The sequence below is a fragment of the Clavelina lepadiformis genome, chromosome 5 (assembly GCF_947623445.1).
Source record: "Clavelina lepadiformis chromosome 5, kaClaLepa1.1, whole genome shotgun sequence".
Taxonomy (NCBI): domain Eukaryota; kingdom Metazoa; phylum Chordata; class Ascidiacea; order Aplousobranchia; family Clavelinidae; genus Clavelina; species Clavelina lepadiformis.
In genome coordinates, this window is record NC_135244.1 from 13,590,118 (window position 1) to 13,607,478 (window position 17,361).

Below are 17,361 nucleotides of genomic sequence, written 5' to 3' on the forward strand. Positions count from 1 at the left end.
AGACTGTATTTAGACAGTGGTAAGTAAAAATAGATGAATCTGTTTACTTTATAAATGTATGCGTTTGGCTAGCTTATTTGTTGTAGTCTTGCTCAGTAGTTTTTATCCAAAAGCATGTTTACAGTGTTTAATGTCATCAGCAGTTATTGACTCTAAGACCGCTTTTTTCTGGAGTTTGCTTCACGTACAGACGTCTGAACGTAAAATAGTTTGTTAAGATTTTTTGTTGAATATTTGAAATACATGTATGCTTCCAATTCAGCTGGTTTACGTAGCCTTATTTCACCAGAAGATGTATTGCTTGAGATAAGCAGATGCCAGGTGGACTAGTTGTCATTATCTATATTGTTATCTTTTTCCTCGTGCCATCATGATCTTTATACTTCTATCCTTGTACGACTTAAACTTGGGGATGGTCCCTCATCATTCTAGCCTCGGTTACTGAGCTAGCTTTTGTGCAATTGTTCTGATTGACATAGAATTTTTTTTGTGTACGTTTATTTTTTTGTGTTGCCCAAAGTTGAAACTATTCATCAAGAGCAATCATTGTTAATGCTTTGGCCAAAGGCATTACACCTGTAGCACTACTGGGTATCGAACACAGGTTGCATTATTGCAAGCTTGGTGCTTGAAAGACTCCACTTACTAGCTGTTTACACTTACATTGTTAAACTTTAGCAAGAAGTCGTTACATTTATATATACATGTGTGTCTGTTTACATTATTGTGAGGTCATTTTCATACTACCTAGTAAACGGTATATATGTATACCGGTAGTTTTTCTGAAACTAACACCATCCACTCTGACCCATGAAAATCCTTAGCTGCTATTTTAAGAGGTTTGCATATCAAATGTGTTGAAATTAGATATCGTAAACTGGGTTACTTTGCACACTTCTCATTTTTGTTATATTGAATTCTTTGTTCATTATACATAAAATAATCTCAAAAGCACTGTTTCATATTAATCATATATCTCTTTTTTCAGTTTTAAACATTACTGTTTTTTTCCTTATCCGTTGTTAGCTGTAATTGTGTTGAAAAATTTTTTTGCTAAAAACTGAACATTGAAAACTTATATGCAGTGAAAAATTAATAAACATGATTTAGCTTATGATTTTGCATAAAATAAGCTTATGCTTAGTGTGCCCTATTGTTAACACAAATACAGAACTTTTGGAGCAGGATGGTACGTCTACATTTCTGGCCAAAATATTTGTTTTAAATTAGTATGTCATAATTAAATGTTTACAGGGGTTACTTTGCACAGCATATTTTATTAAAGATAGGTAGTGAAGGTAGCAGAATGGGTATGCAAAAAATTGATTTAGTTAATAAAGGTTTAATTGAAGTTAGATTTACTCGGGAAGTGAAATTTAGCTTAGTATGTTGTAGAATTTACTTTAGCCTATTAAGAAACATAGCTTCGAATGTATAATTTTTTGCAAGTGAAATAGTTATAGCCTATTATTTTAGACAGACACTGCCTGGAAAGCATAAAAAAGTGCTTGGATCAAGAAGATACAATAACTACAATGAAGAAAATGTACGGAAGGCAGTGAACTCTCTGAGAAAAAGCTGCAGATGAAATGAAATTGAACTTCCAATGCAAAGTATCAAAAACAAGCCTGATAAATGACATTTGCAAAATGTTGAAAGTCCGAAAGCATTCTCTGATGCCGAAAAGTGTGCACTAGTCCACATCATTTTTTAATCTGTAGCATTTTATTAGTCGTGTGTATGTACCCACAAGTATTTTTCAAATTGATTGCATTGGACCTTTAATTTGTCAAATACACTTTAAATCAGATTATCAAAATCTCTTCTGTTTTTAAAAACATTTCCTGTGTGCAAAGTAACCCCTAAGGTAGCTAGCTAACTTTACTCAAAACATGTTTTACCATCAAATCTAATTTAATTTAACTAAAGTTTCATTGAGTGTGCAAAGTTACCCCTTCTCTGGATAACATTACACAGTGAGCTGCAAAACAATGTACAAGGAATATCAGAAATATTTACATATGAAAAGAAGGTGTATACATATAATAACTTAGTAAATATGTAATAATTAAAGAACTTAGCAGTATGTATAAAAAACAATGACAAAAATGTTAAAAAAGTATTCCAAGTAACCCCAGTTTAATGTAGTGAAAACCTAATATGTGAATATAGTCTTAAAGTGTAACAATAGTACATATTTACTTTTAGAGGTTAAGTTTTTAGTACATTAAAAATGGTTGTAGTTTCTATTGAAACATCTAACTAATAAAATGTTTTCTACTGTTTTTATTGTATGTATTAAAACATTCCTGAGTATTCCTGTATTTTTCCTGTAACATTCCTGTATTTTTATTGATAAAACAGCGCAGAGACACCTTTTTGTTAATATGTGGTATCAATTGATGCAGTGCATTATGATGCTAATAGCTTATATGTTTGAGCCACTGCATTAGAACTCTTGCTACGGTATTGTGTTTCAATATCAGTGTTTTATAGGCAGTAGTTTAATAATGTTTCTAATGATGGCCATCTTTTGACGTACTAAGATGGCAACAGCAAATTTTCTAGAAACAAGATGGCTCAAACGTCAAAAGCTCGGACCTCCTGACGTGTATCCACAGGTAAAAAGATAATTTGGTTTTACGCTAGTGGTTCTCAAGTTATTTCAAACCATGCATCACTGCACCAAGTTTAAACATTTAGTGGTTCATGAAAATATTATTTTTAAATAAAATTTTGTTACATTACAATAACACTTTAAAATCAGTGGTTCTTCCATGCTCACTGACTTTAAAACCAAGACATGCTTTATGGTCCAGTTTCTGAAGCATTAAAATGTATGTGATGTCCACAACTCTGCATTTATAACAAATATCAGCTTTGAAGCTATAAGCCGGCATTACATAAATTCAAAAGTTTTAAATCTGATGTACAATGCATGAGTGGAATATTTACTCCTTATTGCATCATAATGCAGTAAATGTTTAGAAAAGTTGGAAACCACCTTCTGTTTAAATTATGACAGCAACAGTATCAACACTAGCATAAAAATATAAGTACTGAAACTAAATTAATTAAGGTAACATAGGGTTCTGTTGACAGCAGGATAGCATTGGCAGAAGATTGCAGTTCTTCACTAGCGCTATTATTAATAAGTGCTAATGTAAGTAAACTACCACAAACACAAGTTTTTTTGATTATATATTTTTTGATGAAAGAAGATTCTAGTAAGGACATGGTGTTTTTAATTTAATAAAGCATAAATATTATTGTTATATCATAAAGCATATAGTTATCACATGTAAAATTAAACAATCTAACACCTTTAGGAAATTGTTCACATTATATAGTTTTAGGTAAAATGTGCTAATAAGGAGAATTTCATAGAGAAAGGCAAAATGATACCGTACATCTAGACTAGGGTTTTTCAACCGGGGTCCTCCTGGAGGCTTGCTACGGAGACCACGAGCAGATGCCTCACTAATGAGCTGTAGTAAGGTAGTAGAAGAAGACGTGGCAGAGGGACACACAAGTTTCTCATGTTTTTGTGCTTGCTTTGAAAAATTAGTGGTGCGAAGGCTACTACACATGCTGTAGTGAAGTAAAAAGTATTTTAAAATCCACAATTTTTATTGTTGAGCGGGAGGCCACAGATTTTGAGGGTCAGTGTAAGGGGCCACGAACCATGAAAGATTGCTTACCACTGACCTGGACAGTCAAGGAAATCACAATGATGAGTAGTTGGGGGTTTAACTCCAGAGAAGAGTCTCGAGAAAGCAATACTCTACTAGTCATTTCCAAAAAGATATTCTAGAAAAAATTTATAGATACATTGTGCAACTAAAGAGAACATTTGCAGATGAAAGTAAAGAAAAAAGTAAAGTATTGGCTTTGAAAAAATCTATCAACAATTTAGAAAAAAGAAAGAAAAAACGATTTAGCAAGCCACAAATTTCAGAATTAGAATGTGATGAAACTGAATCAGATAATCGGTAAGAGGCATATATTACTAATAGATCTACTCAAATTTGGTATTGGAAATGCAAAATAAACCAACAGTGCCATGAGATTTCAGACAAAATAATTGATTTGCAGTATAATCATTTAATCATCAATAATTTTGTTTTGTTTCAAAAGCCCCAAAGCAGACCTTTTGTCAGCTTATTCATAAACAATGCAGAAACAATGACTCAATGTAGCGTGCCTCAGTGTTTTTTTACTGAAAAAGGATGCTATGAGTCAGCTGAAACTGAAGAATCAGTTGAGGGTCAGCTAATTCTGCTTGCCAATTCGATTTTTGTATTTTACAATTACTTTACTGAAACGCAATGGTGTATAACATATAATGTGTTAACCTATTCAAAAATAGCAGGAATTACACACTTGTGTGCACAATTGGGTATGATAGGGTCAGGTAATGATTGTAGGCAATGTTCCCTCTAAGCTGCGCCACTGCTGACACGTTCTCCGCGCACAGAAAATCTGTGCTGGCCACAAGAAAAAATCCAACCTGAATTGAAAATAAAATAAACGCATAATAATGGCCACAGTGCGCACGTGGCACATCTGATGTTGCTCACAGTGGTCCAAGGGACCGCTCAGGGAGTTAGTGTGTTTGCTCAGACTCGTGAAAAATTAGAGGGAACATTGATTGTAGGACTAGGATTTAAGAAGTTTTACGATAAAAAATTGAGTTTCTGGATTTTACTGTATGATACATACTGAATTTATAATGTTTACAACAATCCACATCCGTGAGCCAACAACTGACAGAAATGGCATCACGTGCATTTTTTTACTGACCACTTTCTCAAATTCCTTCGTCTTCTGTTGCATGCAAATTAAATGCTCACATTAAATTCTAAAACTTGCTTCATCGTTTTCTGACTCAATATAAACATCATAGTTGCATCACAAACAATTGTTCATCGATAGGTTAGTTTTGTATGGCAGTGAATGACAATCTTTTTCCATACATACATGATTTTGAGGTAGAAGGTTTGAGAGAAAAAGGGATAATAAGTCAAAAAGTTTTCACTCTTCAGAAAGATTGAAGGTGTTAGCTTTTATTCTTTTAAAGCACCATTGTCCCACCAAAATGTTTTACTCGGCTGAAAATAACATCTTTTTTAAAGAGGAACGCACATTGAATAACTTATTGTACTTGATTAAGTTTAATACAAAATATGTGTAAGTAAGGAAAAAATCATCACTCATAATTAAGCATATTTAAAATGTGCAACTCTGAAGCAAATTGTGTCACCAGTTTGTTGCACAGCAATCCGCTTGACGCTACAGCTCTGAAATGTTCCACAAATACAAAAATCTACTCAGCTCAAAAGCATACAACACTCGAAATCTCTTAACACTTGTGAAGTTTAAAGTTGTCCATAACCTTTTGAGCAGGTGTTTCCAAAAAAATTTGATGTGCTACCTATATAAGTGCTCTGTAGCACAAAACAATCCTGGAAATAAATTTCACTAAAGCTTGCTGCTAAATTGTGTGCTTTTCCGAATAAAACTTAAGTTTATAGACAAGTTTTGTAGTGCCCCTGGCAACTTGCGGCAGTGCACTGTTTGGGAACCACTGCCGTTGGGTGTTGACGGTGAATGGCAAGCGAGCCCAATTGCTACGTTGTGCTATCTAGGTGAATAATGGTTTGTTTAAGTCAATTTGCGCTGGCCAGAGTGTTTTTGTCAACTGCCTGCTACTTAACATGTGGTCCATGGGTTGCACATAGCTGATTAAAAGTGTGGGCCAATAAAATTCGGCAAAATTAAGAGAAAAAGTTAATATCCTAATGATTTGCTATCATTACACCACGTGAAAATACTTTATCGTGTTTATCGTTTTTCTCCAATTTGTGGCACTGCTTGGTATGTCTTTTGCTGTATTTTTCAGTTTGTTTCACATTCTACTGTTCAACTCCGAGCAATCATATTTTAAACTCGGTACTTTGAAGTACTTACTACTACTTCTAAATTGCTACTATCTACTAAGTTTAGAACATTGACTTACTTTCTTCATTTTGATTTCAGGATCCCAAACAAAAAGAGGATGAACTCACTTCTGTCAACGTTAAACAAGGATTTATTAACCCAACTCTTTTTAATGATGAGTACTCGAGCGCACATTCGTACAACATTGATTCAAATAAGGTTTTGAGCAGGAGAAACAAATGTTTCAGTTTTAAATTTTCAAACCTAGTTTGGTTGTATATTTAGACCTTTTATTTTCACATTATAATTGTTTTATATTCTTAATTCCATTTTTAATTGCAGATAAGCCAGAGCTTTAGCCATTTATTGACCCAAAAACAGATCTTCAATACATACAATGATGCTGCTAAAAGAAGGCCACAAGTTGGCAAAGAAAACTTCTATTTGGTAACAAATTAATCAACTGTTTTTGTGGTTGGAATGTTGCTAGTTTTCTTGGGAATTTCTAAGGGTAGAATAATGAATACAGTCGGTCCTCATTATTTCGAACCAGTTTGTTTCATCGAAAAATTCGTTTTAGTATCTGGATTATCAAAATCAAAAAAATATCACAGTGGAATCAATTTTTGTAAAATAGTATGTATTTGGAACTGCAATAGGTTGAGACGCAAAACAAAAAACTGAATTGAACATCCAACTGTGTCCGAAACAAATAATTCAAGTGAAAGAAGTTAGAAAATTGGTTATTGATTCTGCCTAAAACAAACATAGATGTGTGACAAGCAGGTTTGGGGTATTCAAATACAAATGAATACAGTTGGGAGAGTATTCATATTCAAATACACGTATTCATATTTACATAAAGATGTAAAGAATTTGTATTCATATTCGACTACATTCACAAAGTATTTTCGATTTTTATCGTATGATCTGCCTTTTCTTTTTGCCACAGTGTTTAACACCAGAGTGAAATATTGAATGAAACGTAAAAAAATGCAGACCTTAATTTCGGTTCCACGACAATTAACCGTGGGAAATTGACCGCGAACAAACTAACCGTGACGTAAATTGACCTAGACCTAGAACCAACTGACCGGGAGGTAAATTGACCGTGCAAGTGCTGAATTATTGTGTTTAAGTTGATGGTAGTATATGATATGTAAAGTAAATATTTGTTTGTAATTATTTCCTTTTTTTAACAAAATTTATTTTTATTTCAATACAAATTAAAACATTTATTTAAATAAACAAAAACACCGGAAATACGAGTTATACGTTAAAAGAACTTCGCTGCAAAACACATATGACACTACACTACTACACATTTGATCGCCGGCCAATTTGTTGCCGATCAGTTGATGAAGACCAATTGTCGCCGGTTAATTTGATCGCCGGCCAATTTGTTGCCGGGTTAATTTGATCGCCGGGTTAATTTGATTGCCGGTCAGTTGATCACGACCAATTGTCGCCGGTTAATTTGTTCACGGTCAATTGACGTGATCCCCTTAATTTCATATATTCTATGACGTCACATAGGCTATTTCGGCATATGCAGGAGAGGAAACACAAAAACTGAGGACTCTGCGCCAGGGACACCGTCGCTTGTATTCAGTGAATTATGCTTGAAGTAAAGTCCATTTTGATAGCGACAGCACAATCGACGACGGCAAATTGTCTACAATCGATTTGTTTGCAAAAGTAATAGGTCTGTAATATTCAAGCACGCGGTATTGGAAGTGACTATTTTACCTTAAGTAGGTCAAGCATCCCGCTATTAAAGATAGGCGATTAGGTTAGGAGATTATACATGAAAAAAGTTGATTGTAGTTGTTTAGGATTAATTGAAGGTGGATTTAGGTTAGGTCCTCGTTATCATGTTATAATATTGAAGTAAGTTTAACAAGAAACAGTAAAAAGTAGCTTTGAAAGTACAATTTTTTCCGGTGAAGTATTAACAACCCGAGATATTTGCTACTTCTCATTGGGACTGGAAAAGTTATCCCAAATATACGTATCCGTTATAGAATATGCCAGTCTGTTAGTTTTTCAAGATTCTATTGTTATATAGCATTACTGTGAAATTTTAAGATTGTATTTTTGAATGTATTCACGAATACAGTTGGCGAAGTATTCGTAGTCGAGAAAAATGAAAGTATTTGCATTCGAATACTTTCTTGCTGTATTTCCCTCAAGCCTGGTGACAAGTAACGGATTATTGAGTGTTTTTTTATTGATTTGTTATATGCGTTTCTGAATTGCTGTTTCGGAGACGGACAACAAGATATCTGGATTAAATGGGAAAGATCCATGAGTGGCAGTTTTATGTAGGATAGTGGGGGTTTTGTTTTTTGGGGTTCAAATAAATGGTGTCTGACTGTATGCAGACATATTAATAATATAAACTTATGCATTGTTATGCTGACTCTTACTATTGGTGTTTACTATTTAGGTTCCTGTGATAAACCCAAAAGTGCGTAATCATTTGCAAAACTGGTTTAAAGACTTGTCCTCAAGCAAGTCTTTGTCTCTCCTTTCAAAAAGAGTGCCCGTTTTCAGCAAAAAGGAAGATATTTTTCAAGTAGCAGTCTTGTCTTTTTAATGTTTTTTAATGAACAAAATATTTGTTTTAAATGTATATATCACAATGTTGGGTACTTGTATGTTATTTGAAGCACAATTTACCAAGTGATACCTGTTTCTTATTTCTGTCAAATTATGTTGGTAATTTGAATTTAGAGCTTAGCAGAATATGATGTTCCACTTGTACGTTCAACATGGTTCATCAAGATGTCTGCTGCTTATCATTTAACTCAGACTGATGTGAAGAACAAAAAACGAGCTGCAAATGACCCAAATAGTGGTAAATTAGGAGTGTGTAGGTTTCCTTATTAATATTTCAATTTAATACTGGAAATGTTCTGGAACCAAATCTGTCTTTGGTTAAAGACATTACATAGAGCTATTACATGGCTGTGCCTTTATACATTTGTGTGTGTGTGTGTGTAAAACAATGTAATGAAAATGTTTTATAGACTGGACTCAGGCAATCTGCAAGTTCATGAGAGAACAGCTCACCAAGTTGAATGAAGGCAATGCTTTTGCCAAAACCAACGGTACACTTTCACAACACATTTCTTTATTGCCTGGTTCGGTTGGATCTGGAACTGTAGCATATTTGAATCCACCAACAGTCATTGCAAGAGATGACTTTGAAAAGCAGTCACAGTATATTTCTAATCTTGCTCATCACATGTACTCCGAGGTGATTTTGTAACTGAAATCATTTACTGCATGTTGTTAAGTTTCCTATATAGGTCCGCTTCAGTTATTGACAGGCGAAACTTAAACAGAGACAAGGTGCAATGCTGCAAGTTAAATAAACATTTTTGCTCAGGATTTATTGGATAAACATGAGTTTTTAACATGGCTGGTGGAAGAGTTTGAACTTATACCACTTTATGATGAAATTGCACTGAGCTACTTTATGCCATTTGTTCTGCAGTATATTGAAGTAAGTAAATCCAGTGATATTTGAGGCTTTTAAGATATATTAGTTTCTTTCTATGATATTACCAGGCTGTCATTATTAATAAGTAGCGCGATTACTTTTTGACTTGTCAAAAAAAGTCAAAAATTTGTCAAATTTACAGCGTTAGGTCAAAAATTGTCAAAATTGTTTAAAAAGTCAAAATTTTTTACCAAGTCAAAATTGCTTACAAACTGCATTTTCGTGGTGTCATAGAGGTTGCACTGTAGGTGAACTTGTCATTTTACACTGTACGCCTTGCAGCCTACTTTATACTGTTGTAAATGGCCCATTGTCTGCTTATTGTGAATCAGCTCTTGCTTCGGTTTTGCTTTAGATACTTCATGTATCTTTAGTTTAGACCAGTGGTTCCCAACCTTTTTTGGTGTCGGGTCCGTATTTCAAACTTCAGAGTAAGTATGGAGCCACATGAAAACACTCAAGTAATTAGAACGAAAATTTTAAAACATGAAAGCATGTACCAACGAATAGCAACACTATCAAGAAAAATAACACAAATCAATTTAATGTCCAACTTGACTCCAACTCCAACTGACAAGTCAAAAAATAATCGCCCTAATTATTATAAATAGATTTTTTATAATTTTTGAGAGATTTTCAGGGGTCAATAAGAGCCACAAGAAGGCTAGCTTGGTACCGCATGCGGCTCTAAGAGCCGCGGTTGGGAATCACTGGTTTAAACAAATGTATTGAACTGTTTTTGTTGTGTTTTAGTTGCAGTTTTTTTGGCAGTGATTTGTAATTAGCTCATTTCCCTTTTCTGAATAGGCTAGGTCTGTGTTCAGATTTTTACCCTTCTTTACTACAATAAATTTCAACTTTTTGTACAATAATGGGTAATTTAACTACTTGAAATATTCATACGTCAAAATTTGTCAAAAAAAAATTTTTTAATGTCAAAATTTATCAAAATTTTCAATTTTTAGGTCAAAAAATAATCGCCTTATTAATAAGTATTTTTATTATTGTTGTGCGTTTGTCTATTTTGGTTGTTTGGTTATGTTTCATGTACTCATCTCAAAATTTTTGAATAATTTTTATCTTTTAAAGGAAGTTGTGAAGAATCAGTTGTTAGCAAGGAGAATGTGTTTTACAGCTGCTCACCATTTGAACTGGATATTTTTGGATAACTACAGTTTAAGATCAGATTCACCATCAATGCAATCTGGGTAAACATCATGTCATTATTTTTATAATATATTATCATGTCTATAGCTTTAATACCAGTATCAATTATATGTATCAGGTTGCATGCATCCAATCTATCCCAGTCGGCACAAAATGGTATTTATCCAGCTCAGCAGCAGCTTCAACAGCAGTGTCCAGCTCATTTGCATTCAATAGCTCACACACTTGCTTCTGTTATCCAATGCACTACCTTGTCTTGTCCTGGAGCTTTGGTTTGGTATCCTCCTGTTGATCCTAGAACATGTGGCTCTCCGATGGACCTTCTTCCATGTGCTCCATCTGCTCTTCTTCTTCCCGATCTTGATAAAAATGATGAGGTTGGACACCATGAAGATACAACAACTAGGTATTTGGCAAACATGAAATACTTTTATTTCATAACATTTGGTTCAAGTTTTTAATTGGAATTAAAATAAACCCTATTTGGCTGACAGTTGTTTTGGAAAATTTTGTAGAAATGTTCTGTATGAAAAAGAGGTGGAAATTGTTCAACGATCAACTGCTGCAGAATTGAGATGGTCTTCTGCTAAGTGCCAAGAATCAAATGCAGGTGAGGTTGAATTTATCAAAACGACAGGTTTTATTTTACTACTTGCAGACATACATACTACATACTACGACATACTACTTTGAATTAAAATCACTTGATCCTAGATATAAGTTAATGAACCGATTATTGTGCTATAAGTTCACAAACTTACCAGATGATATCTTAGTGATGAATATATTTTCCAGGTCATACAATCAATAGAGTCCTAACCTCACTTGAAGCCCTGGACAAACATCGATTTAGTCACAGAGATTCGCTGATGTCTCTCTACCACAAGATTTTTGACCAAACACTTGGCAAAGATCTTGACATGCAAGTATGTGACATACAGAAGATTACTGTGATGTATCGGTGTAGGCTTGTAGGGTTTTAGTTATCATGAATGGGTCATCACATTAAAGTTGCACAGTTACAATGATAAGTTTAAAACCTGACATTTTGTTAGTTTCTGACAGTGCTTCTCATTTTAGAATCAGTAAAAAAATTTACACTAGTGTCAAAGACATTAGGTGTGGGATGAGCACAATTTAGAATTCAAATAGAATTCTGAGAGAATGTTGAGTTTTTCATCGGCATGAGACAAAAGTGTGATTTTGAAACAATTCTAACTCCAGAACCAATTGATCAATCGTCAAAAAAAATTACTGATTTCAAAATCAGAAGAATAGTCAAAAATTAACAAAATTTCAAGTTTTAGGATTTTCCTGTGCAACAGCTGGTGCCACTTCAGTGGGATAACCCAAATGTAAAATGCACAAAACATTTGAATTGCAAGAAATCTTTGTGTGACTACTGATTGGTGCAGAAAAATCATGGTTTTATGTACGGTAGGTTTCCAAGTCAAGTGAAGAGGCTGTGATTGGCCTGCTTTGTGAATGGGCCATCACTGCAAAGAGGTTAGGAGAACATCGAGCTGCAGTGGTTGCCAAGTTGTTGGATTTGCGTCAGGTGCAGTGTCTTTTTTTAGTGTATATCACCATATGCAGTGTATGCAATTATATTATACAAATATATGAATATTAAAACACCGTATTATTTATATTTGTATCCAAGGTCCCTTTTCATTAGCCATAGAAGTATTTTAAAGGATCAGGAATTTGTTTTTACAGGCATTTTATGAGCGTGAGCAACAACCAACTGGTGCTAACATCAATGAATCCACTAGTTCAAATAGCAGTCAACAGCCTGGTTCTGCACCAGACATGAGTTCTTTTATGGAAACATCAGTGTCACAAAACCAAGCTTCCAGACCAATGCCACGTTTTCAAAGTCTCTTGTTTACATTCTTGGATACACAAGCACCAGAATTAAGTAAGATTTGTTAAATATTTATGGCTATTGAAAATGATTTTTCCAAGTTTTTTTTCTGCTCAGTTTAACAATATTTAATATGATTGATTTATTTTAATACTAATTAATTAATTGATATTATATATCAGTTAGTATAGTGATTATTACAATAATTTAATTAATTGCAGTTGGCTTTTGATTAATGTTAGGGGCAAGGGTTAAAAGAAGTTAACCTTGAATTAAAGAAGAGTTGTCTGAAAGTACCTGTATACTCAAGATTTTTTTAATAAAAGTTTAGTCCTTACATAATTTTTGCCTACAATGTATTGCAAATTTGCCGGTTATTATAACAGATAGTGGCGATTATGATGTCACTATAAGAAATCAACATGCATGATGATGTTTGTTTGATTTAAGTTTAGTTGCCGGTGTAGGCCAGCTAAGATGTTTTAAGCATAACATGACCAAAAGGCCATCCCCCCCCCCCCCCCCCCCCCGCAGTCTTTTACATTGTGATATCACAAATGCTGTCTGCCTACCACCTCCATCATCATTAGCCAAACAAATCCATTTTTTGGCATAGTTTTGGCAATGATTTCTTGACTACTAAAATTTACTGAAATATTTTTTTTCTGGTATACTCTCTAACAACTTTTCATTGGATCAAAGTTAATTTGTTTTCCCACTCAAGTAAGTTACAAAGTAATATTGATTTTCATGCTAATGATTGAAAATTTTTTGAATTTTGTTTGGAAGATTATGGCTTCCAAATAGCTCAAATGATAACTAACTGATTATCTGTTAATGCAGATGATCCCAACAATGCAGAGCAATTACAAGAATTCAAGAACCTGGTGTTGCTCTTTTCAGAATTGATAGAGCATGATGTTTTTGCATATGACCAATACTTAAATATGCTTATATCTCGTGGCGATATTTGTCCAGGCAAGTTTGTTTCCGCAAAATGCTGCGCTTTTTTATCATATATAAATAAATCTTATAGGTTATAGGTGAGAAGTTACAGCATACTTGACATCTTCAATGTTTTTGAGTATTGTCAGTATTTAATTTGTAAATGCATCAAATGCATAAATCAAAAATATTTATTTAACGAAGACTAAAATTTCTGTTTCTTCTGGAAGGAGATTTAAAAGCTGTTTTCTTTCAGGACAAATAGCTTCACTACCATCTTACGCTGTGCCCACTCCACAGTCTGACTTAAATCTTAGCTCTAATTCGAACTTGGATCGGAGTATCTCTTCAAATCCTGGCATGCTAAGCTCTGGCTTGCTCGAAAATCGACATCTGGTAGCTTTTTACTGAACATAAATTGTTTTAAATTAAATTTAACATGTTTTAGGATCTGTTAAATGACATTATTTCTGGGATTTTTTTTAAATGATTTATGTTTTTATCATGAATTCCTTGCTTTAAATTTATAGGACGGATTACGCATGGATGGAAGTCATGATCCTTCTAACAGCATGCTTATGGTACATTCATCAAAAATGGATCCATCCGAACATGAGTTCTTACCAGGACATGATAGTATGTTCAACCCTGACCAGAGAAGTGATCGGTGAGTGAAAGCGACTGTAGTTAGTCAGCAGTGATGGGTTTCTCAGCTCATATTATTCAGGTTAAAAAGTTGTAAGAGCAACCATTCAAAAAATGTTGATTATAATCAACTGGTGATCAGATCAGTAGCAATTATTATTCTCTGTTATGTAGCTGATTTAGATTCCTTAATACTAAGGGTTGCATTGGTTTAGCTGACTTAATACTGATATTACATGAAACGTTTTGTGAAGTAGTTTGTTTCATCTTTGTGTATTTGTCAAAGGCATTTCTTAGATGCAGTAAGGCCAATTGATAAGAAATCTAACTCTTCAAAAGTAACAGCTGGCAATGGCTTGTCTAATTCTTCGTCATCACTGACACAGCTAGGTAGCTTGTGGGGATATCACCAGCCTCGTCACGTCCAGTATATAATGCATTTTCCTCTGCCATATCAGGTTTGTGTTCTGAATTTTCAGGCTTTTTTAGTTGTGAATGAAACTAAGTTCACCTTTTTGCATGTATGTTGAGTTGTGTTTTGTTGTGCCTGCATGGTTGGTTGTTAATTGGTTGCACCTGAGCTTTGCTTCTGTTCATTGTTATTTGTGAAATGTTATAATTTTACTGAATTAAGATTACTTTTTATATTAATTGGTTTTAGTTAGTAATTATGTTTAAAAATTTGAATTTTGAATGTAAATAAAATGTGAAGACATGGTACACTTTGCTGGTTATGTTTCGCTTCTTGTTTTTCTTTTAGGTGATTAAATGAATTATCGTACCGCTTGCATTATTTTGTAATAATCTGATGTAATCATTTTATTAATTGATATGAAGGATGATGACATAACATACGAGTGGAACCAACGGCTAGTAGCACTATATGGGGCTGGACGTCAGAAAACGTTTGTGAAGAAAGCTGTTAGGAAAATTACTCGTCATTTGATCAAGCTTATTCAAAATAAACGTGGTGTAGATGAAAAAGGTATTATTATTATTATTACTGCATAGCTATTACAATAGCTGCAAGATCAGCATCATTTCTAAGAAGGCAAATTTGTAATTGCATTTTGGTTTTAGTTACACGTAAGCTTAGTTACATATCTAACTATAATAGTTACTATCATGTTAACTCGCAATGTTAGTTGTTAAAAATCGGTAGCATGTTGTTTTGAGTGCAAATTAGTTAATTAAATAATTATAATAATTTTTATGGGGTGAAAAAATGAAGACAATCCTATTTTTTTTATTTAGAACTTAAATTGATTGTATTGCAATTTTCTCAGATTATATTCAGCCTGTGTCGTGGGGTCCACCTGGAAAAAAGGGAAAGGTCAAGTCCACTTCATCACATGCTGAACTTCTTTCCAGATATCGAGCGCTGTCATATTTCGATCAGCATATGGTTACTGCACATGTTGCCAAAGCGCTTCTTGCGTGCTTGGGTAATTATACATCTGGAAGGTAAATTTAACACTATCAACAGCATAGATTTCCGAACTACAATTAGTTCTAAAGAGCTCAGATAAGTGTGCAGTAACTCAGTGTGCTTAGGATAATGTGAGGTACTTCTAAGTAAACATATTTTTTCTTTCAGTAGATACCAATCTTTATTCACTTTTTCACCCATGAAAACATTGTCGTAACCAGTTTGCTTTTCATGAAGTAAATATTTTTACTCACTGGTTGTATTTGAAACAGATCAATGATTCTGCCAAATCTCAATGTGGTCATGTTATTGTTTGATCTAATGCAAGAAGCCTTAAACATTAGTGGAATGGTGCAAACTGCTGTGTCTATCTGTACTGCACTGGCGTCTTTGTCCTCGGCTATAAAGCAGAAAAAACATGACATGAAATCTTTTAAAACAACTGATGCTTGGTACTGCACTGAACTTTCTCATATAGTAGTTGCAATTGTATGGAATTATCAAAGGTAAGGTTTTTTCACTGCACTTTTTCAGTTCAGGTTTTTCAACTGCACTTTGTAGTTGCATCATGTTACTAATTTGTTGTAAATGTGTCATATAATATGAATATCATCCAACGCTTTCTTCTAGTTACCTCAATCTTTATACGGACTTAACAGTAGAAGCATTTGATGGATTTTTTTCACTAGCAAAAGAATCTTTTCTATATAGTCCAGCACAGTGTACATCCTCTGATAGGTGATTATATCTGTTTATTTGTAGGATTATGCTTACAACTAGACTGCTATAATTAAACGTCTGAGTTTCTCTGTTCCAGGATTATCCTAACATTCATGTATGAGATATATTGCCTGCTGTCAGTAAAAAGTCACACTCCTCTCTCTGAATCCTTGGCAGCATTTGGTAATTATGCTTTGCCAGTAAAACAAACTTTGTTTAATACGAAAAAGCCAGCAGCATCTAATTACAGGTTAGTTGATACTTGCAAGCTCTTTTGTGTGTAAAGTTAATATGTTATGTGAAAGATGACAGAGGGTATCATATATCATTAACGGATCACTGGTAAATAATAATTCTTCATTACCACAGATACGACACAACATTTATGCGTGATTTCCTTGAGAATCCAGATGCTGAATCCCCATTGTCAGTAGCAGAATGCTATGGAGATAAACTACGTGACATGACGTGTCGTTACAGCTTTGTATGCACGGCTATTATTTCAGTTTGCTGTGGACAGCAAAACCTCAAAAAGTATGACAAAAAATATCGATTAAAGTTTATCCACCTTGCCATTTGTGATTTGCACAAAACGATTTGTTATTGTGCGCAGGGTGAACGCACTTGCTTCTTTTTGTGCTGAAATGAATGCTCGCTGCAACGAACTCAGTGCAGAATGGTTGGGAGTCTTAAAAGCTCTGTGTTCCTCCTCCTCTTGTGCTACGTCTTCTTTTAATGATGTCTTGCTTAATGTAGATGTATGTAAACTACATAGTGATGAAAATGTTTGAAGTAACTTAAGGTTTCTAAGTTCTTGTTAAAATTATTATCTGTTGTAATCTGGTCAATATTGCTAACAGTTTTTCCCAATTACTGCAGTGAAACTTTTTGATACTGGACCATTTTTTCTGTTACATTTTTAGGCAAGTGATGCACAAATACGCAATCCCTTAGCATTATTTACAGCTGTGTTGATTGCAAGAGGCTGCTTGTCTTTTTCTGATGTTATAAAACATGTTGCAATTCCATCTCTTTTGCGCAGGTGTCAGTCCAATGCGTCCACATTAGATACAGGTGAAGTAGGGTTATTTATCATATTTGTGTTTTAAACCAACAAATATTTTCCATGACATTGCAACG

The 17,361-nt window shown here is 34.0% G+C and overlaps 1 protein-coding gene across 3 annotated transcripts in view; it reads left to right on the forward strand.

The window, feature by feature from the left end:
* Positions 1-17,361, forward strand: part of LOC143459040 (mediator of RNA polymerase II transcription subunit 12-like protein) — a 23,803-nt gene continuing 6,442 nt past the window's right edge. The window contains exons 1-26 of one of the 3 annotated variants that reach the window (XM_076956001.1): positions 1-19; positions 1,477-2,621; positions 6,040-6,159; positions 6,283-6,387; positions 8,390-8,518; positions 8,677-8,800; positions 8,973-9,202; positions 9,335-9,451; positions 10,538-10,656; positions 10,734-11,021; positions 11,131-11,225; positions 11,411-11,541; positions 12,057-12,173; positions 12,335-12,536; positions 13,326-13,460; positions 13,684-13,823; positions 13,958-14,094; positions 14,359-14,530; positions 14,910-15,057; positions 15,359-15,536; positions 15,774-16,007; positions 16,132-16,239; positions 16,319-16,471; positions 16,591-16,755; positions 16,835-16,979; positions 17,145-17,295. In XM_076956001.1, coding sequence (XP_076812116.1) covers positions 2,547-2,621; positions 6,040-6,159; positions 6,283-6,387; positions 8,390-8,518; positions 8,677-8,800; positions 8,973-9,202; positions 9,335-9,451; positions 10,538-10,656; positions 10,734-11,021; positions 11,131-11,225; positions 11,411-11,541; positions 12,057-12,173; positions 12,335-12,536; positions 13,326-13,460; positions 13,684-13,823; positions 13,958-14,094; positions 14,359-14,530; positions 14,910-15,057; positions 15,359-15,536; positions 15,774-16,007; positions 16,132-16,239; positions 16,319-16,471; positions 16,591-16,755; positions 16,835-16,979; positions 17,145-17,295 — 3,718 coding nt within the window. In that variant the 5' untranslated portion in view covers positions 1-19; positions 1,477-2,546. The other 2 variants (XM_076956000.1, XM_076955999.1) reach the window with 2 other exon arrangements.